The 24,761-nt window shown below is 52.7% G+C and overlaps 3 protein-coding genes across 17 annotated transcripts in view; 2 read left to right on the top strand and 1 right to left on the bottom strand.

Annotated features, from left to right (window-relative positions):
- Positions 1 to 1,292: 1,292 nt before the first annotated feature.
- Positions 1,293 to 24,761, top strand: part of KIFC1 (kinesin family member C1) — a 34,450-nt gene continuing 10,981 nt past the window's right edge. Inside the window, exons 1-11 of one of the 2 annotated variants that reach the window (XM_082345621.1) lie at positions 1,293 to 1,462; positions 7,515 to 7,655; positions 7,760 to 7,853; positions 8,369 to 8,422; positions 8,535 to 8,585; positions 8,792 to 9,192; positions 9,871 to 10,650; positions 11,449 to 11,739; positions 11,841 to 11,914; positions 12,042 to 12,117; positions 15,182 to 15,242. In XM_082345621.1, the coding sequence (XP_082201747.1) occupies positions 1,451 to 1,462; positions 7,515 to 7,655; positions 7,760 to 7,853; positions 8,369 to 8,422; positions 8,535 to 8,585; positions 8,792 to 9,192; positions 9,871 to 10,650; positions 11,449 to 11,739; positions 11,841 to 11,914; positions 12,042 to 12,117; positions 15,182 to 15,226 (2,019 nt within the window). In that variant the 5' untranslated portion in view covers positions 1,293 to 1,450 and the 3' untranslated portion in view covers positions 15,227 to 15,242. The remainder of the gene's footprint in view (positions 1,463 to 7,514; positions 7,656 to 7,759; positions 7,854 to 8,368; positions 8,423 to 8,534; positions 8,586 to 8,791; positions 9,193 to 9,870; positions 10,651 to 11,448; positions 11,740 to 11,840; positions 11,915 to 12,041; positions 12,118 to 15,181; positions 15,243 to 24,761) is intronic. The other variant, XM_082345622.1, reaches the window with a different exon arrangement.
- On the top strand, positions 16,163 to 21,717 carry PHF1 (PHD finger protein 1). Of its 11 annotated transcripts, none has more exons than XM_082345624.1 (15): positions 16,166 to 16,390; positions 17,586 to 17,668; positions 17,760 to 17,841; positions 17,942 to 18,037; positions 18,476 to 18,576; positions 18,672 to 18,820; positions 19,001 to 19,096; positions 19,292 to 19,360; positions 19,505 to 19,628; positions 19,739 to 19,806; positions 19,979 to 20,083; positions 20,191 to 20,380; positions 20,465 to 20,559; positions 20,834 to 20,911; positions 21,078 to 21,717. In XM_082345624.1, the coding sequence occupies exons 1-15, from the start codon at positions 16,204 to 16,206 to the stop codon at positions 21,364 to 21,366; spliced, it is 1,812 nt and encodes a 603-aa protein (XP_082201750.1). In that variant the 5' UTR covers positions 16,166 to 16,203; the 3' UTR covers positions 21,367 to 21,717. The 11 variants fall into 11 exon arrangements, 8 of the variants coding, with proteins under 8 accessions (XP_082201756.1, XP_082201755.1, XP_082201750.1 ...); XM_082345623.1 differs by having other exon boundaries at positions 16,167 to 16,390; positions 20,831 to 20,911; XM_082345626.1 differs by lacking the exon at positions 16,166 to 16,390 and adding an exon at positions 16,632 to 16,766 and having other exon boundaries at positions 17,490 to 17,668; positions 20,831 to 20,911.
- On the bottom strand, positions 21,814 to 23,424 carry CUTA (cutA divalent cation tolerance homolog). Of its 4 annotated transcripts, none has more exons than XM_082345636.1 (6): positions 23,309 to 23,424; positions 22,700 to 22,908; positions 22,481 to 22,540; positions 22,326 to 22,371; positions 22,153 to 22,202; positions 21,814 to 22,035 (listed from the first exon to the last, which is right to left on the bottom strand). In XM_082345636.1, the coding sequence occupies exons 2-6, from the start codon at positions 22,879 to 22,881 to the stop codon at positions 21,909 to 21,911; spliced, it is 465 nt and encodes a 154-aa protein (XP_082201762.1). In that variant the 5' UTR covers positions 22,882 to 22,908; positions 23,309 to 23,424; the 3' UTR covers positions 21,814 to 21,908. The 4 variants fall into 4 exon arrangements, with proteins under 4 accessions (XP_082201762.1, XP_082201760.1, XP_082201759.1 ...); XM_082345634.1 differs by having other exon boundaries at positions 23,174 to 23,311; XM_082345633.1 differs by lacking the exon at positions 23,309 to 23,424 and adding an exon at positions 23,090 to 23,302.

Here is a 24,761-nt window from a genome sequence, read left to right on the forward strand (position 1 = left end):
ATCCCTTAAGTCCCCTGCCTTTCAGTCTCATAAATAAAATCCCTGCTCTGCCTACCCCCAGGATGGTTGGTAACTAAGAGTAGTAGAACAACTCTGCAAATTATTCACAGGTAAGGGGTTGTTGTTTTTGTTACTAAGGTTATTAGAAGTAGTGTGAGATAACTGATATAGCTTGGTGGGGTTTTTTGTTTTGTTTTGTTTGGCCACGACTTGCAGCATGTGGGATCTTTGTTCCCCAACCAGGAATCGAACCCGTTCCCCTTGCAGTGGAAGCTCAGAGTCCTAACCACTGGGCCGCCAGGGAAGGCCCATAGCTTGGATTTCGAAACTAGTGGAATCTAGATCCACTCCCAATCAGCAGTGTGACTTTGTACTTGTTACTTCACCTTTCTGAACTTGGCTCCTTCATCTAGCTTGCAAATAAGAAATGCAAAGCACTTGACACATAGTAAGAGCCCAGTGAATTGAGGGATCATTAAAAGGGATAATGCACGGGTACAGTTAGTCTGAAAAGCATAAAAAATATTCCATAAACGTAGGCGGTAAGGCCTCCATGGACTCTAGACTCGGAAAGACTCAAGCCAGTTCTCCAGCACCAGTAACAGCGCCCAGGTACGTAGGCGGTAAGGCGAGGAGGCTGACTGGAGAGAAAAATCCTCTCCTGGGCCTCGAATTCCACCGTCGGGCTTCCATGGAGCGCCAAGCTGTACTCAAGGTCCTTAAGTTTGGTGAGAAATGCCAAAGAGACCGGGGAATGGGCAGACTCAGCCACTCTGACACCCGCATAAGAGATCCAGCATCAACTTCCGGGATCAGTTCTAAGCATCTGGGAGACGTCGCGCACCATCCGCAATCACATCGATCCAGTCGGGACTAACGAGTGCGCTTCCTACCGCCGCCGCTAGGGGGCGCTGGTCCCGCTCCGCACCCCGCACGGGTTCTGTTTGCGCACGCGTGATTCCTTTCCTCCAGCGTCCCCGCCCCCACACGAGTTACGTTAGGGCGGCGTGTTCCCTGCAATTTCTGACGCAGCGAGCGGCGGCCGGGAGCCGAGCGGAAGTCCAGCGCGACTCCAGCTAGAGGAGGGGTGGGGTGAGAAAAGAAACAGTGAGGCCGGAAGTGTGACTAACCCGCCTGCCTCCCTGTGCAGGGGAAGCAGGAACGGGAAGGCGGTGGCCGGGCGGGGTGTGGCCTCGGGAGGTGGAGGGCGCTGCGATTGGCCCTCGGCTGTGGCGGCGGCGACGATTGGCCCCTGAGTGCGGAGCGAGGTGAGCAGGGTAGCGGCCGTTGAAATTCAAAAGTGGCGGGTGTGGCGCCGGGCTGGCAGCGCCGGAGCCCGGAACGCGCGTGCTCTGTGTCGCGAGCGCGCGAGAGAACGCGGGTCCCAGGAGCCCCGGCGCCCTGTCCTCTTCCATTGCGCTTCCCTGGCGTGTGTGGCACGGAGCTGGACATGGAGCCGCAGGTGAGTAGGGGTCGGCGCGGGGACGACAGCTGGCCGCCCCACCCCCCAGTGCTGACGTGCCGGCGGCCTCAGTTCTGCCAGCCTGCAGGGCCAAGGTCGTGCGCCCCCGCACAGTGGAAAGGGATGAGGGGTGGAGAGTGGAGAAGGCAGGGAGCAGCCCCAGGAGTGGGGGGTGGGGGGAGTCTGCCTGCCTTCCCGCAGCTTCAGGGTGTCCCCCACGCCCTTGCTCACTTTCATGTTTCCAGGATTTCCCATTTCGAATTCTCAGGCTTGTCTGAACACGTTCCCACCTGTCCATTCCTACTCGCTATTGCAGTGTGAGTTCTGAGATGACCACTAGCTCTAGGGAAGTGGTGTCTGAGGCCAAATCCCTGCTGATGTCCTCTCTCCTCTTTGCGGCCTCTTCGGGGTGTAGGAAGGGGAGAGGGGGAATGGAGTACTGTGAACTGAAGGACTCCTCATTATCTCTCCTTCCCCAGGTTTTGCAGAGATCTCTGCTCAGTGGGACTGGTTAACTTAATTTCTTCTCTCATCAGTGCCCTGCCGCACCTCACAACCACCTGCAGCCTCCCCTCCCCTCTCCAGTGGAGAGAGGTGTGTTTGTGACAGTGAGAGTGGGTTGACTTCTGGTGCCAGAAAAGGCCTCCTGCCTGAATCCTCTGTTTACTAGTATTCACATTCAGATTTACCCAAAGTCAGGTTTCAACTTGAAGAGATACTCTTTTGTATCCTGCCAGCCAGAGAGCAGAGCAGTGTGATGTGACAATGAAAAAGAATAGAAACTTTCTCATATTTATTCATCACATATTTACTGAGCACCTATTATGTCCTTGGGATGCGGCAGTGAGCAAGCAGAGATCCCTGTCATCATGGAGCTGCCATTCCATGGGGAGACAGGCAATATGTGATAAGTAAATTATATAATGCTGTTAAGAAGGTGATAAGGACTATGGAGAAAAGGAAAATTTTGAGCAGATTAAGAGAGGGAAGGGAGGCCAGCTGGCAAGATAGACTGTTAAATTGGGTTGTCTTAGTAAGCTCCATTAAGAAGGTGAGAGTTGAATAAAGACTTGAAAGAGGTGAGGGAAACAGGCAAGTAGTTATTAAGATCATTCCAGGCAGAGGGAATCCGATAGAGCAAAGCCACTAGAGTTGTGTAGCAAACCCGAAATGGAATGAGCAACGGGGAAGGTTGTGGGAAGGGATGTCAGGTAACAGAGAGGGGGGTGTTGAACGCATTGCTCCTCAAAGGGGCCGTTGTGAAGACTTTGATTTTTTTTCTCTGAGTGAGATGGGGAATCACTGGATGGTTTTAAGCAAAGAGAGACAAGATCTCTCTTACAATTTAAGATGACCACTCTGGCAGCTGCATTGAGATTAGACTGTAAGGGAGAAAGGATAGAAACAAGGAGAGCTTTTAGGAATGGGGCAGGTTTTCTCAACTTTCACATTATTGACTTCTTATGGGGGGCAGGGGGGATTGTCCTATAAGTTGTCTGTTGTTTAGCAGCATTCCTGGCTTCTCCCCACTAGATGACAGTAGCAACCCCCACCTAATCATGACAAAGTGTCTCCAGACATTATCAAACGTCCCCTGGGGAGTAAAGTCATCCCTAGTTGAGAACCATCCCTAGTTGAGAACCAGTAGAGTGTGATAATCCAGGTGACAGATGATAGTAACTTGGATCATGGTAGTAGCAGGGGAGGTGGTAACAAGTGGTCCGATTCTGGATCTATTTGGAAGATAGAGTTGGCCACGTTTGCTGATGTTAGACTTTGTGGTATGTAAGAGAATGAGAGGACTTTGGGTGTATTTGCTTGAGCAGCTGAAAGATGGATTTATATCAACTGAGATGGAGGAAGCTGCAAGAGAGCAAGGTTGAAGGAGGGTTGGATGTCAGGAGGTTAAGATTTGGATGCCTTAAGTTTGATGTGTTTATTAGGCTTCCAAGTGGAGACATTGAGAAGGTTAGTTCCACATGACTTCAGGGTCAAAGTCTGGCTGGAGACAATAGTTTGGGAGTTGTCAGCATATGAATGGTGTTTAAACCCATAGGAGTGGCCTAGAGTGTAGATAGAGAATAGAAAGACCACTGTTAAAGTTTGGGGAGATGAAGAGGATCTACCAGGGAGGTAGGAAAACCAGGAGAGGATGGTCTCCCAGGAGCTAAATGAAGTGAGTGTATTAAGGAAGAGAGAGCGATCAGTTGTATCACACGCTGTTGATGAGTCAAGAAACAAAAAGATAAAGAACTGATTTAGCAACACAAGCAGACTTGTGACCTTGAGGGCAGTTTTGGTGGAATGGTGGGAGTGAAAGCCTGACTGGGACAGGGTTAGGAGAGAAAAACTCTTTTTGGTTGGAAGTAATAATAGCATGTATTATATACTGATTGGAATGATCCAGGAGAGAGTGAAAATGATGGTGCAGAGGAGAGAAGGAAGGGTTGCTGGAGTGCTGTTCCTGTGTGGGTGAGGGTGGGAGCGGATGCGCACGTGCAGGAGATTCCTTAGTAGCAGGGCATCCATCTCTGATCCAGGGAAGTGGGTATAGGAGGGGTTCCATGAAAATCTGTTTTTATAGAAGGTTAAGTGCATATGCTTATTGTGGAAAGTTGGGAGTCATCCTGTCTAGCTTTATAGATGGGAGAAAAATAAATACTGTACTCTTAGGAGTTGCCCTGTATAAACAAACCTTTGAACACATTTTCTGAACCCACACAAATTCCAGGGAGGTAGGTCTTTAGTTGATCCACTATGGTAGTGTAGGGAGAACGAAGGGCACAGGTAATTTAAAAATTCAGTGTTTGACCTTGAAATACTTAAAAGAAAAATTTAGTTTTCATACTACATTTGATTAAAGTGAATTAAAATCAGCATTCTTTGTGCACATTTCTGCAGGTGGCAGGAAAAGAGAACACCACCTCCTTTTTTTTTCCTTTTTATTTGTATAGGAGCCAATGGTTTGGATGTATTGCAGTTTATTTGAGCATTTCCCTGCTGGTGGACATCTAATTTCATTCCTTGAAAAATGTATTGAGGGAATTCCCTGGCAGTCCGATGGTTAGGATTCCATGCTTTCACTGCTGAGGGCGCAGGTTCGATCCCTGGTCGGGGAACTAAGATCCCACAAGCTGTTTGGCGCTGCCAAAAATTAAAAAAAAAAAGTATTGAGTTCTACCATGTAGCAGACATTGTACTGGGCGCTCTGGTTCTATAGTTGTGAACAAAACAGGCATGTTCTTGTGATGCTCACAGTCTAATGTAAGGAAAGACAATAAACCAATAAGCTAAAAATTTAAAACCCAGGATATCAAATTGTTTCAGAGTTTTCTCTTTAGTGATGTTCTGTGAACATCCTCAACCTCACTTTCCCAAAGTTGAACTTAGCATCTCTTAAAAATTAGCCCTTCAGGCGCTCTCAGGTCTCTCCATATTATTTCTTACAACTGCATGTGAATCTACAATGGTTTTAAAATGAGAAGTTTAATTAAAAAACAAACAAACCCAGATTTTCCTCCTGTGATCTTGGGAACCAGGGCAGGCTTCTTGGAGTCAGACTGGACTCCATCTCCTTCACTGCCTGACCTCTGGCTACTCCCCCTCCCCACCCACCCCCACGCCAGCTCTGCTTAGCCATCAGACTCTTAGAACATCCCCTCTCAACTGAGTTCCAAGAGAATTAAGATCTAATGCCCTAAGGCATCCTTTGTATCTAATGCATTAACTTCTCTCTGAGGCACCTAGGATGGTAAGAGCTGTTTTTTATATTCTTGGGAGAATTGAGAAAACAGATCATTTTCTGTAGAGCTTAATTCTCTTGTACCCCAGTTTGGAAAGGCTGCCCTAGAAAGTAAGCTCTGGGCAGGCAGGGACTTTACATTCATTACTTTCACCCCAGAGCCTAGAAGAGCAGTCATTCAACAAATCTAGTGCAACAAATCCTTGTTGAATGGATGAATGAAGGAATGACGCCATCCCTCTGCTGTGATAACCCTCATCTTCTATTTCCGTTCATTCTTTGCATTGCACACAGTTCACTTTTTCAGTAAAGATCGAGTCATACTATTCTCATGTTTAAAAATCATCAGTGTCCCTCTTGTCTTCAGTAGACCCCGGATTCCTTATCACGGCATACCACTGCCACAGTCTTTCCCTTCTACCTCTCTTCTCCTCTCCCCACTTTCTATGCACATCCCTGTGTTCGCTTGAACAGAATAATTTGTCATTCCTTACAAGTCCCTCTCCTTGCTTTCTGCTTGGAATGCTCCTCATTGGCCCAAGCCCATCAAGCCAACTCTTCCTCATCTTCAAGGCTTGGCCTAAAAATACTTTGTAGAATTGTGTCTGACACTCTCCCCATCTAAACTGGATGCCCACCCCCTCCTTTGGGATCCTTTTATGATAACACTTGGTAAAGATTTAATCATCTCTTTAAATGCTTCGCTTGCCTACTGTCCTGTCACAGTCTTGCGGGCAGGGACCACGTCTGTTACTCCAGAATCCAGATCATTTCCTGGCATGTAATAGGCACTTTGTAAATATTGAATGAATGAAGTAAACTGAAGGGCAGAGAGAGATTGGCCTTGGAATTAATAGTTACCTATAGTGAAAATCAGAAGTTGATCTATACATTGTGCTTTCCTGATGGTGGGATAGGAGTAGGGTGACCACTTGTCCTGGTTTGCATAGGAATGACCTGGTTTTAGCACTGAAATGCTGTGTCCCAAGAAACCTCTCAGTTCTTGGCAAACCAGAATAGTTGGTCATCCTACGTAGGAGTAACCATAGGGTGGGCATGATCCCCAGGCACTGAACTGGGCTGCTTAGAGGAGAGGATCTTTCTTTCCCACGCCCCTACTTCATACCTGTACTTCGGTGGTCTTCAGACTGGTCATGCCTCTGCTTCCTCGTCTTCCCCATGCAAGTCAGCCTACTTACACCTCATTATTATTAATTTATTTATTTATAAATTTATTTATTTATTTATTTTTGGCTGCATTGGGTCTTCATTGCAGCGCGTGGGCTTTCTGTAGTTGTAGTGACCAGGGGCTACTCTTCGTTGCTGTGCGCGGGCTTCTCATTGTGGTGGTTTCTCTTGTTGCAGAGCACAGTCTCTAGGTGCGCGGGCTTCAGTAGTTGTGGCTCGCGGGCTCTAGAGCACAGGCTCAGTAGTTGTGGCTCATGGACTTAGTTGTTCCGCTGCATGTGGGATCTTCCTGGACCAGGGCTCGAACGCGTGTCCCCTGCATTGGCAGGTGGATTCTTAACCAGTGTGCCAACAGGGAAGTCCCTATTATTATTTATAATAGGCTCTTTTGTATGTTTTTCACATGCCTGATCAGAAACTGTATCTGGCTCTCCATATATGCAGGGCTAAAGCCTAAACTCCTTAGCTTGGCATCAATGCCCTATGAGACAGTGTGGTCAAGTGGTTACAAACATGGCCTCCAGAACCAGACTGTCTAGATTCTAACCCTGGCTTTGCTTTTTATTCACTGATGACTTTAGACCAGCTAGTTTACCTCTCAGCCTTCCTTCCCTCGTCTGCAAAATGAGGCTAATAATAGCTCCTCCTCAGTGGGCTGGGAGGTTTAAGTCAGTTGATACAGATAAAGCATTTGAAACAGTTCCTAATAAATGTTACCTGCTCCTCCTGCCCAGTCTTCAACCTTATTCTTCCAACTCGCTCCCTTGTTTATGATCTCAGCTTTACCTAAAAGGGCGTAGTGGTTTCCCAGCTGTACCATGTGCAAGCTTAAGGTTTTGCCTTCTGAAAGAAGTGTTCCTTTTCCCTGCTTTTTTAAGTACTGCCCTTAAACTTAGCTGAAATTCAGCATCTGTCCAGCTATTCCCTTAGGGATTGTGTTACGTCCCACCTCTCTCCATGGTTTTTAGACGGCACATCATCTGTGAGCCGCAGTTTGTGGCACAAGAGGTACTCATATAATGCTTGTTGGTGCTGATGAGAATTAGGCTGGGGGGCCATAAACGGGAGTTCTTGGGACATTTGGGCCACAGGGTATTGTCTGAAGGGTCTCTCTCTTCCCAGCAGAGGTCCCCCTTGTTGGAAGTGAAGGGGAACATAGAGCTGAAGAGAGCCCTGGCCAAGGCCCCTTCCCGGCTCCCTCTTCCGGGAAGCAGGCTGAAGAGGGGTCCTGACCAGATGGAGGAGGACTTGGAGCCTGAGAAGGTGAGCTGGGTTTGGAAATCCATGTATGTTTGTGTGTGTGTGTGTATAAAACCATCAGAGAGGGTAACTATGGACTCCGCCCCCCCATCCTTGTCTTTCCCCAGAAAAGGACACGAGGCCTGGGCACCAAAGTTGCCACGTCCCGCCCCAGAGCAACGGCCCTCAGCACTGTGCCACAGACACAAGGCCAGACCGCAGGTGGGCTCCAGGGCACAAAGTCCAGTTCTCTTCAACTCACTTCTTTCTTTTTCTTTTCTTTCAATCTTAGCTTATTTTGAATAGGTAATATGTTTCACTTGTTTCAAAATTCCAAAGGCACAGAAGTTGTTATACAGTGAAAAATCTCCCTCCTGCCCATGTTCCCCAGGCACCCAGTACCCCGCCAGGGGCAACTGTGAGTCCTTCCAGGGATGTTCTGTGGGTTTGCAAGCAAATATGGGCGTGTTCCCCAACATGTTTTACACACATGCTAGCGTACTTTACACCTGGTTCTGCCCCCTTGCTCTTTTTGCTTGTCTTGGCTCAACTTGTTTCTTGGCTTGTTGGTCCTAGGAAGGATATCTCTAGGAGTTGGTCAGATTTAAGGAAAGAAGGAAGTTATCTTATTTCTTCTAATCCTCTGAAAAAGCAGCTCCTCTGCCTTCAGCCCAGCCAGAGTACATGCCACCCTGAGAATCATGACTCTGCTTTTCCTCTCTCCAATCTCCCGACAGTGCCGAAAGTTCCCAGGAAGACAGGACCCCGATGTTCCACAGCTGTCGCCACAGGTAACAATACTTAAGAGCTGGGGCCGAGAAGGGATTGGGGGTAAAGGGAGAAGGATGGAGGTGGAGGGACCCTGATGCTATAATTCCTTATGTCACCTCCCCAATTCTCTAGTGCTGAAGAATCAGAAGCCAGGCCCTGCTGTTCCTGCCCAGAAGCCTGGCAGTAGGTGACAAATATAATCCTTGGGTGAGAGGCTGGGATAGGGAAGAGGAGGTGGTGAGTACCCAGAAAAATCCTTTTGGTCTCTTCCCTGTCTGAAGAAGAAGGAGATGGAGGGTCAGGTGTGAGGCCCTAAAGGCTAGGAGGGAGGAGAGAGCGAGACAGAGCCAAGAGTTCCCTGACCTTTGTCTTTTCTGTGCCCATCTTAGCAACAGCTGCTCCTCCTGTGGTGGGAAGGAAGAAACCCAGCAAACGTCCGGCCTGGGACTTAAAGGGTCAGTTATGTGACCTAAACGCAGAGCTGAAATGCTGCCGTGAGAGGACCCAGTTGTTGGACCAGGAGAACCAACAGCTGCGGAACCAGCTCAGGGAGGCCCAGCAACAGGCCACGGAACTGGGGGCAGAGCGCAGGACACTGGAAGAGGAGTTGGCCAGGATGCGTGCGCAGGCTGAGCAGGGCCAACGGGAGCTGGGGAACCTGAGCGCCCGGGTCCTGGAGCTGGAAGAGCGGCTGGGCACGCAGGAGGGCTTAGTGCAAGAGCTCCAGAAAGAACAGCTGGAATTGCAGGAGGAGCGGAGGGGACTGGCTGCCCGGCTGGAGGAGCAGGAGGTAAGGGCCAGCTTCGCGCCAAATGCTGACCCTTCTTTCTAGGTTGCCTGGAAGTCACTTTGGGCTTCGAATCCCTGACCACCTCTCACTGGCAGTACACCTCCGTTCACTACCCTGCTCCCCCGTCGCCCCCACCCCCCGCCCACTCCTGACTCTGTCTTGCTTTCTGCCCCACTTCACCCTATCCTGACTCTGTTTCCGTATCTCCCCCGGGTCTGTGTCGCCTCTACTTCTCCACCCCCTTTCTTCTTTCTCTCTTTTCCTGATAAAAATTCCCACGCATTCTCTCTCCTTCTTCTCATCCATTTGACTCCTTGGCGAGCACCAACTAGATTGCATTACTTGTAGTCTCTCAAATGACTCGATTCTCAATTCAGGGCATTTTGCATATACACGTCCCTCTTTGTGGAGTATTCTTTCTGCACTCCATCCTTCCCTTGGTCCACTCCCATACTTTTGGGTGTCAGCCTAGATATCATCCTCCTTGTGCCCCTTCTGGATGCTCCCATGGCACTCCCTATTCTAGTACTATGATTCCTATTTCCGTATCTCTTTCTTTACCAGACTGTGAAGTCCTTGGGGGCAGGGCCCAGCCCACCTCCCACCCGCGCATCCCATCATGACTTGTTCTTATTCTTGGTTGCATCTCACCCTCTGTGTCTGCTCTGTTCTGGACAGGGGAGGCTACAGGCATCAGAAGCTGCTCTGTCGGGCAGCCAAGCGGAGGTGGCATCCCTGCGCCAGGAGGCTGCAGCCCAGGCGGCCTTACTGGCTAAGCGGGAAGAACGTCTCCATGGGCTCGAGATGGAGCGCCGGCGGCTACACAACCAGCTGCAGGAACTCAAAGGCAATGTCCGTGTCTTCTGCCGGGTCCGCCCCGTCCTTCCAGGGGAGTCCACCCCACCCTCTGGCTTCCTGCTATTTCCCTCCGGCCCCAGCGGGCCCTCCGACCCTCCAACCCGGCTCAGCCTCTCCCGGTCTGACGAGCGGCGTGGGACCCTGAGTGGGGCGCCAGCCGCCCCCACCCGCCATGACTTCTCCTTTGACCGGGTATTCCCACCAGGGAGTGGACAGGACGAAGTGTTTGAAGAGATTTCCATGCTTGTCCAGTCAGCCCTGGATGGCTACCCAGTATGCATCTTTGCCTACGGCCAGACAGGCAGCGGCAAGACCTTCACCATGGAGGGTGGGCCTGGGGGAGACCCCCAGGTGGAGGGGCTGATCCCTCGGGCCCTGCGGCACCTCTTCTCTGTGGCCCAGGAGCTAAGTGGCCAGGGCTGGACCTACAGCTTTGTGGCAAGTTACGTAGAGATCTACAATGAGACTGTCCGAGACCTGCTGGCCACTGGGACCCGGAAGGGCCATGGGGGTGAGTGTGAGATTCGCCGGGCAGGGCCGGGGAGCGAGGAGCTTACTGTCACCAACGCCCGATATGTTCCTGTCTCCTGTGAGAGAGAGGTAAGCGCTGAGGGGCACTAGGCCTGGACACTGGGGAGGCATGGGCAGGGTGACAAGGATGGAGGTGGACAAGCAGGGGCAGGAGAACGTTGAGGATGAGGAAGGGTGAGTGGTGAGGGCAGGTTGCACATTCAGTTTTGGCTGGTGGGCTATGAGGTGCATCCGCCTTTGTGGAACCAAGGAGTGGAGAGAAGTGATGGGCCTGCTGAAGCAGGTGCCACTGGGCCCTGCCCGTCAATCTCAGGTCTCACCTCTGCCCACTCTTCTTGCTCAGTTCATGTCATCCATGCTGGCCTCCCGGCTGTTCCTCAGCCTGCTCGTCACACCCTCAGATCAGGGCCTTTGCACGTGCTGTCTCCTTTGCCAGAACATTCCTGCTCCTCTCCTGGAAGGGCTTGCTCCCTCACTTAAGATTTTAAGGCATTGAGGCCATCCCTGGCCATCCTTTTTTTTTTTCCCTAACTTTTGGCTGCACTGCACAGCTTGTGAGATCTTAGTTCCCCAACCAGGGATTGAACCCGGGCCCCGGCAGTGAAAGCAGAGTCCTAACCACTAGACCACCAGGGAATTCCCGCTGGCCATCCTTTCTAAAATTGCAACCGTCACCCTCACACACTATTTTTCTGTTTTATTTTACTCCTTAGTACTCTCGGACACACTGTGTATTTTACTTATTCTTTTGCTGGCTAGAAAGAAAGCATCAGGAGGGCAGGTGCTGAGTCTTGCTCATCGCCTTACCTGACCTAGCTATGTACTGACTTCTGCCTGCCTTTGCCTCTTGCTGCTCTCCATCCCCAGGTGGAGGCCCTGCTCCATCTGGCCCGCCAGAACCGGGCTGTGGCCCGCACAGCCCAGAATGAGCGATCGTCACGAAGTCACAGCGTGTTCCAGCTGCAGATCTCTGGGGAGCATGCTGGCCGAGGCCTGCAGTGCACGGCCCCCCTCAGCCTTGTGGACCTGGCTGGGAGTGAGCGGCTAGACCCCGGCTTGGCCCTCGGCCCTGGGGAGCGGGAACGCCTTCGGGAAACGCAGGCCATTAACAGCAGCCTGTCCACGCTGGGGCTGGTCATCATGGCCTTGAGCAACAAGGTAGTAATGGGGTTGGGGGCAGGCGGACCCCAGGGAGAGGTTGGGGCTGGCCATGCTGAACCCAGCCCTGTCCTAACCACCTGTCCCCCGTAACCCTCTAGGAGTCCCACGTGCCTTACCGGAACAGCAAGCTGACCTACCTGCTGCAGAACTCGCTGGGCGGCAGCGCTAAGATGTGAGGGGAAGGGGTGGGCTGGGAACCACAATGTTGGGGTCAGGGTGGGGGAGGCAACACCGTGAAGACCTGGTCCAGGCTCTGCCCAGCCCCTGATGCTGGGGCTTGGCCCCCTCTCTCTCCACAGGCTCATGTTTGTGAACATTTCCCCCCTGGAAGAGAACGTCTCCGAGTCCCTCAACTCCCTACGCTTTGCCTCCAAGGTGCGGTCACTACCAGTCCCATCCCTGTCAGGCCTCCTGGGGGTTATATAGGCTTCTCCACCCCTACCTGCTGTCCTTCAGACCAGGGGGCACGGTTCATCCAGAATGGATGTACGTTTGCCAGGCATCTGGGGCACTACCTACCTGGATCCTTTTTTTTTTTTTTTTTTAACTATTGACTTTTGGGGGTTTTTAATTAAGTTTTTAAAAATAGGTAGTTGAAAGGTCAAAACTATATCAATAGAAAGCTATATACAACAAGTGAGATTTAACCACCGCCCCATCCTCATTCTCCCCACTTGCCCTAGTAATCATTTTCATCATTTATCATTTTACTTATCCTTCCAATGTTTCTTTTTGCAAATACAAGCAACATGCATGGGTTTTACCTCCTTCTTATGTAAGACATCTCTTCTCCCCCTCTCATATATTATGTTGTCCCATGCTTTTTTTTTTCTTTTTTTGATTAACGAGACAGCCCCAGGATTATTCCCCACCAGCACAGAGATGATCCCATTATTTTTACATCTGCCTAGGACTCCACTGTGTGGATGCACCAAAGTTTATCCACCAGTTCCCTCTGCTGGACACTTGGATTGTTTCCACCCTTTTACTATTACAAACAAGGCCATGTTGGCTAACTTTGTACATTATCATTTTATATTTGTTTAGTTACATCTAACTATCTAGGGAGAGATTCCTTGAAATGGAATTCCTGGATCAAAGACGTACAGGTTTTTCAGACTATTCCAAATAGTGTGAATTCAGGCTCCAATCCCCACGAAGATCAGCTGTGTCCATGGCCATGAATTCTCTAGGAGACTTAAGCTCCCTCTACTAGAGTTAAGTCAGGATGTTTCTTTACTGTCTGCCTCCAGAGGGTAATTTTTTCCTCTGGTTACTTGTTTTCCTGAGGCTATATATAGCCCTACGATGTGTTCTGGCTTTATTCGGGGTCTCTGATCATGTGTGCCCTTCTGCACTCTTGCTGCCATGGTAGTAGTCAGCCACCTTAGCACCCTGCCCTGGTCTTCTACTTTAATCAGGATTTCCCTTGCAAGCTTGCAAGTTCAAGTAAAGTTCCTTTTTTTTTTTTTTTTAAGTTTATTTATTTTTGGCTGCTTTGGGTCTTCATTGCTGCGCGTGGGCTTTCTCTGGTTGCGGCGAGCGGGGGCTGCGCAGGCTTCTTATTGCGGTGGCTTCTCGTTGTGGGAGCATGGGCTCTAGGCGCACGGGCTTCAGTAGTTGTGGCTCGTGGGCTCTAGGTGCACAGGCTTCAGTAGTTGTGGTGCAGGGGCTTAGTTGCTTTGCGGCAAGTGGGATCTGCCCGGACCAGGGCTCAAACCCGTGTCCCCTGCATTGGCAGGTGGATTTTTAACCTCTGCGCCACCAGGGAAGTCCCCAAGTAAAGTTCTATCAACATCATTAACACCCAACAACATGAACTCTTTAATATCCTCTAATACCCAGTTGATGTTGAATTTCCCGATTGTCTCAGAAATGCCTTTTATACATTAGGTTTGCTCTGTTCAGGATCAAAGCAAGGGCCGCCCATTTCATTTGGTTGAAATTGTCTCGAGTGTCTTTTTAAATTTTTATTTATTTATTTATGGCTGCATTGGGTCTTCGTTGCTGTGCGTGGGCTTTCTTTAGCTGTGGCGAGCCGGGGCTACTCTTCATTGCGGTGTGCGGGCTTCTCACTGTGGTGGCTTCTCTTGTTGCGGAGCACGGGATCTAGGTGCGCGGGCTTCAGTAGTTGTGGCACATGGGCTTAGTTGCTCCACAGCACGTGGGATCTCCCCGGACTAGGGCTTGAACCCGTGTGCCCTGCGTTGGCAGGCGGATTCTTAACCACTGCGCCACCAGGGAAGTCCGAGTTTCTTTTAAAATATAATAATCTCATCCCCTTTTATAGCATTTATTTGTTGAAGAAGTAGGGTCATTTGTCCTATAGAATATACCATATTCTAGATTTTGGCTGGTTGCTTCCTCTTCACAATTTTTGTAGATTTAGAGGCTTGATTTGAATCAGGTTTAAATTTCATGGGGAAAAAACTTCGATGGTGTGATACACTTTCTATTGCATCATATCAGGAGGCACCTAGTATCTAGTTGTTCCACTTTTTTTCCCCCTCCCCCTAATTGTTCCACTTTTAATGATATAAAAATTGATCATTGGATTTGGGTATTGTCAGCCTGATCTATCCATTTAAACACTTCCTGTCAACTTTTTCCCCTAGTGATTTTATCAGTGATGCTATCTAGATCTATTATTAGGGAGTTTTTAAATGGTGATTTTTTAAAAATGGTGATTTTCTAATTTTCTCAGTTGTTCTACATTTATTAATCACAATTCTTCTGTAAATAACTCCCCCTTGCCATCTATTTGGTTATTCTGAAATTCAGTCCATATAGGTAAGATAGGATAAATGCTAGATTCTTTATCAATTTTCAGTATTATAAGTTGGTATCCTGGCAACTTTCAAAGGTGAACAGTGAGTTTTTATCCAGGAGGTAACATCTTACAGATGCTTGTACTTTTGGTATATATCCTTTGCGGTCATTATTCTTTCTGATGCTCAAATTGCCCATCTTTGGCCAGTGGAAGCTCCACCTTGGCTCCTGTGTCCTTTAGATAGGTCCCCAGTAGTCTTTACTCCAGATCCATCTTGTACATTTCCTCCCCTAGGCTTGGAATCATTAATTTTCCAAATAGCCTTGGTTCCTAAATTTGTGTTGTTCTTGTTTTATCTAGCTTATTAAGCATTAGTGTTGGGAGGGCTTTGGGGGTGTCTAGTCCGAGGTACTGCTAGAAACAGAAGCTCCTCTCTCTGCTCCTGTGTGGGGCTTTTGTCCCTTCTCAGGCCTTTCCTCCTCTTCCAGACCTAGAATACCTCGTGGGCATGGGAGAACTGAGACCAGCCTGAACCTCCTTTCAGAGCCCTTATTTTAGGATTCTCTGAGGGCAGCCCTAATATTGGGGGTTGGGAGGTGATTTGGAGAAAACTGTTCTTTTGGTTACTCTGAAAACTTTATTTTGTTTGTCTAAACCCCCTGCCCGCAGGTGAACCAGTGTGTTATTGGTACTGCCCAGGCCAATAGGAAATGAAGATGGATCTAGATTTGTGTGTGTGTGTGTGTGTGTGTGTGTGTGTGTGTGTGTGTGAGACACACGGGGAAGGGGGTGCGGTGGGGGGTGCTTTATTGGGAGGGGGGCACTGTGATACCTGGGCCTATGAAATAAAGAAGAGGGTTTTTTGTTTTTTGTTTTTTTTTTAATAAAGGTTTTATTAGCGGTTGCCCAATAAGGGAGATATTTTTCCTACCTGTAAAGATGGAAACTGTGGATCTTCCATTCTGCCAAGCATTTGTGTGTGTTGCGCGGGGTTAGGGCTTCGGCTTTTCTCCCTAACAGACAATCCCCGGAGTGGGGTGGCCTCCAGCTCCCATACCCTGCCCCCGTCGTCCACGCCTAGGAGTTGCCCACTAGGTATCCACAGTCACTAGTTCTGTTTCCCCTTTGCCAAAGGCCACCCCAGCCCGGGGCAGGAACTCCTCTGGCGAGTGTGGGAAGGTAGGAACCCGAGCCCAGGGGCGTGGCTGGCGCTCCCTCCCACAAACTGCTGGCTCTTTCCTCCCGCTCTTTCCCTGCCTTCCCGTTCGAACCGCCGGGGCTGGCCCCGCCCGCTGCCCATTGGCTGGCTCTCGGCGGCGTCACCGCCTCGGTACTAGCCCTCCCGGTCCGTGGGCCCGCCTTAGAAGCGCGGGGCGGGACACAAGCACCGACTCCCTCGCGCCAACCGCCGAGGGCCACCGCCCCGTAAAGGAGGGGCTGGGTCCTCCCAGGTGCCGCGCGCGCGGGAGGGGTCACGCGTGCGCAGAAGCGCGGCGACGGTGGGCGGGGGGGGGGCAGCTAGGCACAGCGGGGGCGGGGCCGGAGCAAAGGCGGGGGGGAGGGCGGGGCACTCGAGGGAGGAGGGCGTGGCGGGGGCAATGAGAAGGGTGAGTGGAGGGCGGGGTCGTGAACTAGGGCTGGGGGGGTGGGACTTGGAATGACCCTGAAGGTTAAGGGGGCAGTTAACGGATATGGCATGGGGTGAGGGCTCGGCCGGAGGCCGGCGGCCGGGAGGGGGAATTTCCTCCTGCCCCGAGGGCAGGTCTCCTTTTGGAGGATGGGGCTGCGGGGATTCCCTCTCCCGCCGGGTCCGACAGTCCGCCCGCCCCATCCGCGGAGAAGGCGCTGCTTGCTCGGCACCCACCAGGCCTGTTGGAGGTGAGGGAGGTGGGGTGAGGTGGGGCCCGCCCCCCTACCCCCCGGCTCCTCCTTCCCCCCAGTCCTCCCCTCCCACCACCCTCCCCCCGAGCCGGTTTGTCCCTCCCCTCCCCTTTCCTCCCCTTCCCTTCCCTTCCCTTCCCTCCCCTCCCCTCCCCTCCTTCCCCCCGCCGCCTCCTCCTCCTGCCGCTGCCGCTGCTTTGGCTGCTGCGTCATACGCCCCAGAGCCGCCGGGACGGAGGGGCTGGGCCTGGGGACCCCCCGGTCTCTGCCTGCACGCCCCCCGACGCCCAGACGTGCCCTCCCCGCGCGGGGGGTTCGCCTCGGTCTCCCACGTCTGCCTCTGCCCGGCTCCCGGCGGCCCCAGCTGTCACTGGTAAGGAGGCGGCGGGAGGCGCCCGTGGGGGGGCAGGGAGCCGGGGGTCGGCGCGCAGGGCGCGGGCGGGAGAGCCGCGCCGCCTGGGCATCGGGTCGGGCCGACTCAAGTCCCCTCTCGGACTCGCCGTCATGGGGAGTAGAGACCGAGACTGGGACACGCCCCCCTCCCGGGGCACTCAGGGAAGTTATCTAACCCGGGGGTGGGAGCCCCGAATTTAAGGGTGACCTGACATAACCTGGCATCAAGATGATTGTTCTGAATGAGACACGCGGGCCCGGGAGGCAATCGTTTCCACTCTGGAAAACATCTCTAGAAAAAGCTCCTAAAACACATCTCTGGGAAACAGTACCCCAATTATGATCCTTCTAAACAGCAGTAGAAGGTGGTAGTAGAAATTGAGTGGTAACCTTTGCCTCTGCAACCATCGTTTCTGTTAAAATCTCAAGGCCAGGATATAACATCCCAGGGGAGCTCTGGAAGCTGGGAAACTAGAGAACTAGGTTGGTAGGGGGGGTAGGGAGAAGAGAGCCAGTGGTGACTGTGTTGGGAGAGTTGGAGTTAAGAAGCTCGGGAGGGGGGCCCAGTGGTTTCCTATCCAGGTGTCTCAGGGAAATGGAGACTGGGGGCACACATGCTTGAGTCCTTGACAGAAAAATAGGCAAAGAAAATGGGGACCAGTTCCTCAGTATTCATAACTTTCTCCTCCCATCCCATTTCTAGCTAGGCCCCCCCAGGATGCAATGGCACAGCCCCCCCGGCTGAGCCGCTCTGGTGCCTCCCCACTTTGGGACCCAGCTTCCCCTGCTCCCACCTCAGGCCCCAGGCCTCGACTTTGGGAGGGTCAAGATGTGCTGGCCAGATGGACAGATGGGCTGCTATACTTGGGGACCATCAAAAAGGTAAGACCTTTGATCTCTGACTTGTCACCTTTTCTCATTTCCCTTATCTAGTTCTGACTTCCATTTGATCTTCTGTGTTCACCCATTCCAGGTGGACAGTGCTCGGGAGGTGTGTCTGGTCCAGTTTGAGGATGATTCCCAGTTTCTGGTTCTATGGAAAGACATCAGCCCTGGTGAGAGGCCTGAGGGTGTGCATCCCGTGGAAAACAGAAACCTGGTATGGGGGGCAGAAAAGGCTTAAGGACAGGCCTTCTGACACTCTGTTCTTCACAGCTGCCCTCCCTGGGGAGGAACTCCTCTGCTGTGTATGTCGCTCTGAGACTGTGGTCCCTGGGAACCGGCTGGTCAGCTGTGAGAAGTGTCGCCACGGTGAGAGAGCGGGACACCTGAATGGTCCAGCTTGCCCTGGGCCTTCCAGGCTGCCTCTCACTCTTCCCTCTAGCACTGGTCCTTATACCACCTGTCCTGGCCTGAGTCCCCAAGTCACTGCTCTGGCCCGTCTCCTCAACCCTGTAACCTCACTCCCTTCCAGCACAGGGAGCGGCAAACATGGGATGGGACGTGTGAGCTCTGCAGGCAGAAAGTAGTTCAAATACACCCTTTTCTATCCATATGACCTTGGGCAAGTCCCTAAACTTTTAAGAGCCACAGCTGCCTCACCTGCTATTAAAATAAAGGTAACACGCCCACCCCAGCAGGACCACGGTCAAGAATGAAATGAGATGGGTAAGACTCCTCCTGTGCCAACACCTAGTGCAGACAGGTATGCAACGCAATGAGTGGTCTATCAATACTATCGTTATTCAGCTTATCACCAGGACTGCCACGTTCCAAGGGCCCCAGCCCCCGGAGAGGGAGAGGGCACATCCTGGGTCTGCCGCCAGTGCGTCTTTGCCATCGCTACCAAGGTAAAGGCACCTTCCTGTGGGAGCCTCCCACCCCCAGCCTCTCCCGAGTCCTTTCTTCCCCCACCCCTGAGGCCGCCTGCCTGTTCCACCTGCAGAGGGGAGGTGCGCTGAAGAAGGGCCCCTATGCCCGGGCCATGCTGGGCATGAAGCTCTCCCTGCCGTACGGACTAAAGGGGTTGGACTGGGACGCTGGGCATCTGAGCAACCGGCAGCAGAGCTACTGTTACTGTGGTGGCCCTGGGGAGTGAGTAGTGAGGGGCGGGGGTTAGGGAATGAGTTGTGGGGGCGGTGGTGGATGCAGGGAATGAAGGAGAAAGAACGGTGGCTGGCTGGAGTGTTGAAGGTGTGGGAGAAGGTGGTGAGCTGGGTTTGGGGCAGTTAAGGAGGGGTATTTGGGGGTCACTGGTCCCGTGTTTCCCCTCAGGTGGAACCTGAAGATGCTGCAGTGCAGGAGCTGCCTACAGTGGTTCCATGAGGCCTGCACCCAGTGTCTGAGCAAGCCCCTCCTCTACGGGGACAGGTGAGCCTGGCTGGGCTCTCCAAGAGCTCTGCTCCATCACCTCCGTCCCCCACCCTTCCATCCCAGACCTGGTCTCTTCCCAACCTCTGCATCTTTGCTTACCCGTTGGCCCCGTCCTTGCTTGGGAGTCCCCCCCCACCAGCATGATGTAGTTTTCCTGTAAAAAGTATTTTTCTCCCTCTTGCCCACGTCCAGGTTCTATGAGTTTGAATGCTGTGTGTGTCGGGGGGGCCCTGAGAAGGTCCGGAGGCTACAGCTTCGCTGGTGAGCTGGATGGGGCATGACCTCAGTGTAACTCCTCCCTCAGCACCCCCAGTTTTTCACCTTACAGGCCCCAGCCCCCCGCCTTGGGACACCCCCTGGCTTTTGTAACCCTTCTACCACCTTGACAAGTTAATGTTTCTCCAGGGTGGACGTGGCTCATCTTGTCCTCTACCACCTCAGCGTTTGCTGTAAGAAAAAATACTTTGATTTTGACCGTGAGATCCTCCCCTTCACCTCTGAGAATTGGGACAGTTTGCTCCTTGGGGAGGTAAGGGGTAGTGCAGCTCTGGGGGTCAGGGTGGACTAGGGAGATGTGGAGAAGAGGGGAAGGGAGAGAATCACTGCTCCCCTGACCCCATTTTCCTTCCCCTCCCCCAGCTCTCAGACACCCCCAAGGGAGAACGTTCTTCCAGGCTCCTCTCTGCTCTCAATAGCCACAAGGACCGGTGAGTTGAAGGGAGGCCCAGAAAGAGATGGAGATATGGTATGGCAGCCTGGGAGGGGAGGGGAGGGGCTGCAGCCCACCTGGAAGATCACCTCTGAAAAGGACTGAGTAATGGCACAGGAGGGTCCCTTTTCTACGGCACTGACCTTATATTATTTCTCTCCTTACCCCAGTTTCATTTCAGGGAGGGAGATTAAGAAGAGGAAATGCTTGTTTGGTCTCCATGCTCGGATCCCTCCCCCTGTGGAGCCCCCTACTGGAGATGGAGCCCCCACCAGGTCACTGGTCCAGGGGGGATGGGGAAGTTCTCAGGGTGTATGTATGGAAACGGGGAGGTCTTGGGGTGTCCGGGAGGGGGCTGGGGGGATAAGGAGGCCTCTTACAGCTTCCCTTCAGGGCAGGGCCCTGGGGGAGGGGTCTCACGTCCCCTGGGGAAGCGCCGGAGGCCGGAGCCAGAGCCCCTGAGGAGGAGGCAGAAGGGGAAAATGGAGGAGCTGGGGCCACCCTCAGCAGTGCGCAACCAGCCCGAGCCCCAGGAGCAGAGGGAGCGGGCTCGTCTGCAGAGGGCACTGCAGGTACAAGGGCAGGGGCACCCCGTGGGGCAAATGGTGGTGTGGGAAGAAATCAAGGATTATCTCTCAGTCCTCTGCTCCTTCTAGGCCTCAGTGTCTCCACCACCCTCCAGCCCTAACCAGAGTTACCAGGGCAGCAGCGGCTACAACTTCCGGCCCACAGATGCCCGCTGCCTGCCCAGGTCAGTGCACCTCCTGCCTCCAGCCAGGTGTACTCCCTTGGAACCTCTCTTCCAGTCGTCTACATCTTCTGGACTTTCTCACCCAGAATTCTTTCCCCTCTCTCCCTTGGCTGCCCACTTCTTTTCCTAGAGAGACCTAGAGCCAATGTCTGCTTCCCAGTATTCTGGGGACAGGGGTTCCTTGAGGGTAGTGTTTGAGCTCTGCCCTCTCAGGGGAGAGGGTCCTGTTCCCCTGCTTCGGGTCCTGACTTTCCCCCTCCCCCAACCCTAGCAGTCCCATCCGGATGTTCGCTTCCTTCCACCCCTCTGCCAGCACCGCAGGGACCTCTGGGGATGGTGAACCCCCAGACAGGTGAGATTCTACTCCTTTACCTGTGATACCTCTGTGCTCTTCGCCTCTGTGCTCTTAAGTTCCTTGGTCTCTAACCGTTTTTTTTGTTCCTCTAATCCACATACGGTCTCCATTTCTGGTCAGTCCTTAATCTCCGTCTGGACTGACAATTGCCTTCTCTCCCTAGGTCACCCCTGGAACTTCACATTGGTTTCCCCACAGACCTCCCTAAAAGTGCCCCCCACTCGATGACTGCCTCATCTTCCTCAGTCCCAGCCCCCTCCCCAGGTCTTCCTAGACGCTCAGCACCCCCTTCTCCCCTGTGCCGTAGTTTGTCTCCTGGAACTGGGGGAGGAGTCCGAGGTGGGGTCGGCTACCTGTCCCGAGGGGACCCCGTCCGGGTCCTTGCTCGGAGAGTACGGCCTGATGGCTCTGTGCAGTACCTGGTTGAGTGGGGAGGAGGGGGCATCTTCTGAACGGCCTGCCTCTGCCCACTTACTTCCCCATTCACATACACCGGCACTTTCATACCCTGACCTCTGACCTCACCTACAGCTGGGATGTACCTGGGGCTGTAGGGGGTACTTCGCCCTACTGCCCAGGCTGGAATCCAGGTGGGGGGTTGGGGAAGAGGCTCTCTCTTCTCTACTCCCTTCATGATTCCTGACCCTTCCCCCATTCCTCTTCCCATTTCCTTTGATGTTATTTTGTTACAGCTTTTTAAATATTTTTAAAAATTATTTAACCCCTGGGGACGGAGACTGAGGAGGGGAGGATGATAAAGGATCCTGGGCTCTGTATCATTGAAATAAAGATAAATAAACTTAGCAGCTGTGAGTCATTCTGAAAGATGAGAACAAAGGGACTAGAAGCACTTCTGATCTTCCCAACCAAATTCACTTTTTGACAAGGAAAAAGGAAAATGACAGAACTAAAGCTTTATTAAGGGTCCGGTCATCACCTGGAAGGCTGGGGGCACTGAAGTATATGAAGGGAACGTGGCAAAAACAAAGGCTCATCACGGTGGGGCTGTGCCGGACTCAGGAACTGACCCTGTAACCTGGCGCACCCAATGCAGGTACGGGGAGTTCCCCTGTTCCACAGGCAATGCAATCACCTCGGCCACTTCGTAAGGGTGCACAGAACTGGGAAAAAGATGGGGGATCACTCAAAGATTTACCCGAAGGAGCCCACCCCCTCAGACTGCCCAGCAAGTCTCACCCCACAGGACACACCCTCACCTCTACCCATAAAGTCCTCACCGAACAAAATCTGTCAAAGCTGGAACCAAGGAACTTTGGGTCTTAATCATCTAAGGGGGGGAAGACAGTTGAATCAAAGGGTGAAATTGATTTCAGGATCTCAGACGAGGGACGGGGATCAAAGTAAGTGGTCAGGGAATTAAGTTTTTGTTGGGTGAGGGAACGTTTCTCACCATCAGCACTTCACTGTCCTCCTCAATCTTTCCTTTCCACTCATAGCTGAAAAGGTCAGGAAGAGAGCGTTGTGGCAGCAAAGATTTCCCCAAAGGAAAAAAGACTGCCAGTCAGACCCGAAAGGTAGGTTAACCCCCCAACTTCTATGACTCACATGGATGTAATCTGAGGAATGAGGTTGACGCAAGCTGCCAGGTGCTTCTCCACCACAGCCCTGAAGGTGAAGAGACAGCCCCATTTAGAGACCCCGTGACCCGGATTTTTGCACTGGCAGCCCAGAGACAGGCAGGAAGCAGCGGGAGGACACTCTTCTCCCCCACCTCCAACTCTCCCTTCCTAAGCATCCTTCCTCGCTCCACACTGAGGTCCCCACCTGGCGATCTCCTTGGCGACCTTCTCGTTGGGGCAGGTGACAAAGGCTGCAGAGACCGAGCCGGCAACATAGGCGGAGCCCGAGGCCGGCGAGGGCTGGGACGGGGGGCTTCCTGAAGCCATGGACAGGAGGGCTCGGGGTAGCAACAGAAGGCGGTAGACTACAGGCAGCAGGGCCGGCATCCAAAGAAGCGAGAGGAGCAGAGCGGCCTGAGAGCAGGAGGTGAATTCTGTGTCTCCCCATAAATACCCCAGGAAGTTGCACCCCGGGAACCCTTTGCGTGGATAGACACTCAGGCTCTGCCTTCCCTCTTCTGCACCCCGAAGGAAAAGGTCCCTGAAGCTGAGAGAGAAACTTGGAAAATTAAGACAAAGACTCGGTTTTCACTACCTCCTCCAGGCCAACCTCTGGGATTTGGGGTGCGGGTGGTGGTCGAAGCTTCGAGGACCGGAAGAGGCGGGGCCGGTCACTCACCCCTCCGCCGAGCAGGAATGCGGGAGCCCGCCCCCCCCTCATGCAGCCTATGCTGGTAGAGGAGAGTTGAATATCAAAGGCCACACGTTACGCCGAGAAAGGGCCCCAAAGCTAGGAAGAGCGGCCTCTTCTTACCTGGGCAGCAGCCACGTGATAAGAAAACAGCGCTGGCCACGTGACAGTAGAAGCCGGACCGCCCTAACCCCCAGAGCCAGCCAATCCTTGCCCTCACGTGGCCCAGTTTGTCCCGCCTCCTAGTGAGGGAGGGGCGAAGAGGGATCCAACCAATCAACAAACGGATCTGCAGACGTGCACGGAAATGGGACACCCGTTTCCGTGTAAACCGGAAACGGCCTATTGCAGGCTGAGGAGAGCTGCAGCGGCGTTCCACTGTCACGTGAGGGGGCTGGTCCCCTCAGGCGGCGGTACCTCAATGAGCTACGCGAAGAGACCAATCGCGGGACAGCCTCGCAGGCCACGTGATGAGAGACCTGGCGCAAGGAAAGGGGGTCTGGAGACCCCGCAGAGTCGATGCGTCAGGTTGTGGAGTGGGGAGTCATCCTTAAACCCCAGAATGTGCCTAGTAACAGCCCCTAAACTGTTCCCGAGGCCTTAAGGAGTGGGAGGGTCTTAGGAGATTGAACCTCAGGGGGTGGAGAGAACGCCCCCTGCCATTTTGGTTAGGAGTGACAGATGCCTGAATTGGGGAATGCACAAGTATTACCTGAGGAACCAGCTGTCCCTGGCAGCTGTCCCTGGGTAGGGGGGAGTGATTAGGCAGACACGGCATGGCAAGACCATGCCTAGGTGAGGAAAGATGCATTTTAAAAAAAGGACAGAGTGAGACCCTGTAAATGGGATAGAAGATGATTAAAATGGGGCTGAGGGCGCTCAGCTCTCTTAACTGAAACCCCAAAGCTGGAGACAGACTGGTGAATCGGTATGGGGTGTGGAGGAAGGGCTGCAGGTTGGGGATATGGAGAGGACACCAGGAAGTAGTGATGGTTCTTTTGTCCCTTATCCCCTTGCTGTTTCACTCTCCGGGACAGGTCTACTTCTCAGTCTTGGGTCTCCTTCCCTTAACCCATCCCCCTAGGAGCCAGGACCTGTCCTACATAACCTCCCTGGGGCCCAAGCACATCCTGTGACCCAAAAATGGAGACAGGGGCCAATGAGAGGAGAAATAGGTGGGAGGAGGCAGGGAGAAAAACGCTCTGCGTCACCCCCTACCCAGTATTCCCCCTCCCTCCTAGGTCTGGGGTCTCTGGTCTGCTCTGTGGGTATGACTGGGCATTTCCCAGGCTGAGTTCTCTCATGCCTGCCTCTCTGGGGCTGGGGTCTCCCTGAGATCTCTGTCTTTGGGTTTGGAGTTTGTCTCTGAGATAGATCTCTGTGGGGTCTTTCAGTATTTGCATTGGCATCTTTCTCAGGACTGAGTTTCCTTGGTTTTTGTTTAGGGGGTTTCTGGGTCCGCGATCACCCTCTCTCAGAGATCTTAGAAACTCTTCTTTATGAGTCTGGGGTCTCTGAGTTCTGCATCTCCGGGCTAGCTGAGTGTCTCTTCTGGCCCCGCCCCCACCGCCCCCAG

The sequence above is a fragment of the Balaenoptera borealis genome, assembly GCF_965194805.1.
Source record: "Balaenoptera borealis genome assembly, chromosome: 12".
In the NCBI taxonomy this organism is placed as follows: domain Eukaryota; kingdom Metazoa; phylum Chordata; class Mammalia; order Artiodactyla; family Balaenopteridae; genus Balaenoptera; species Balaenoptera borealis.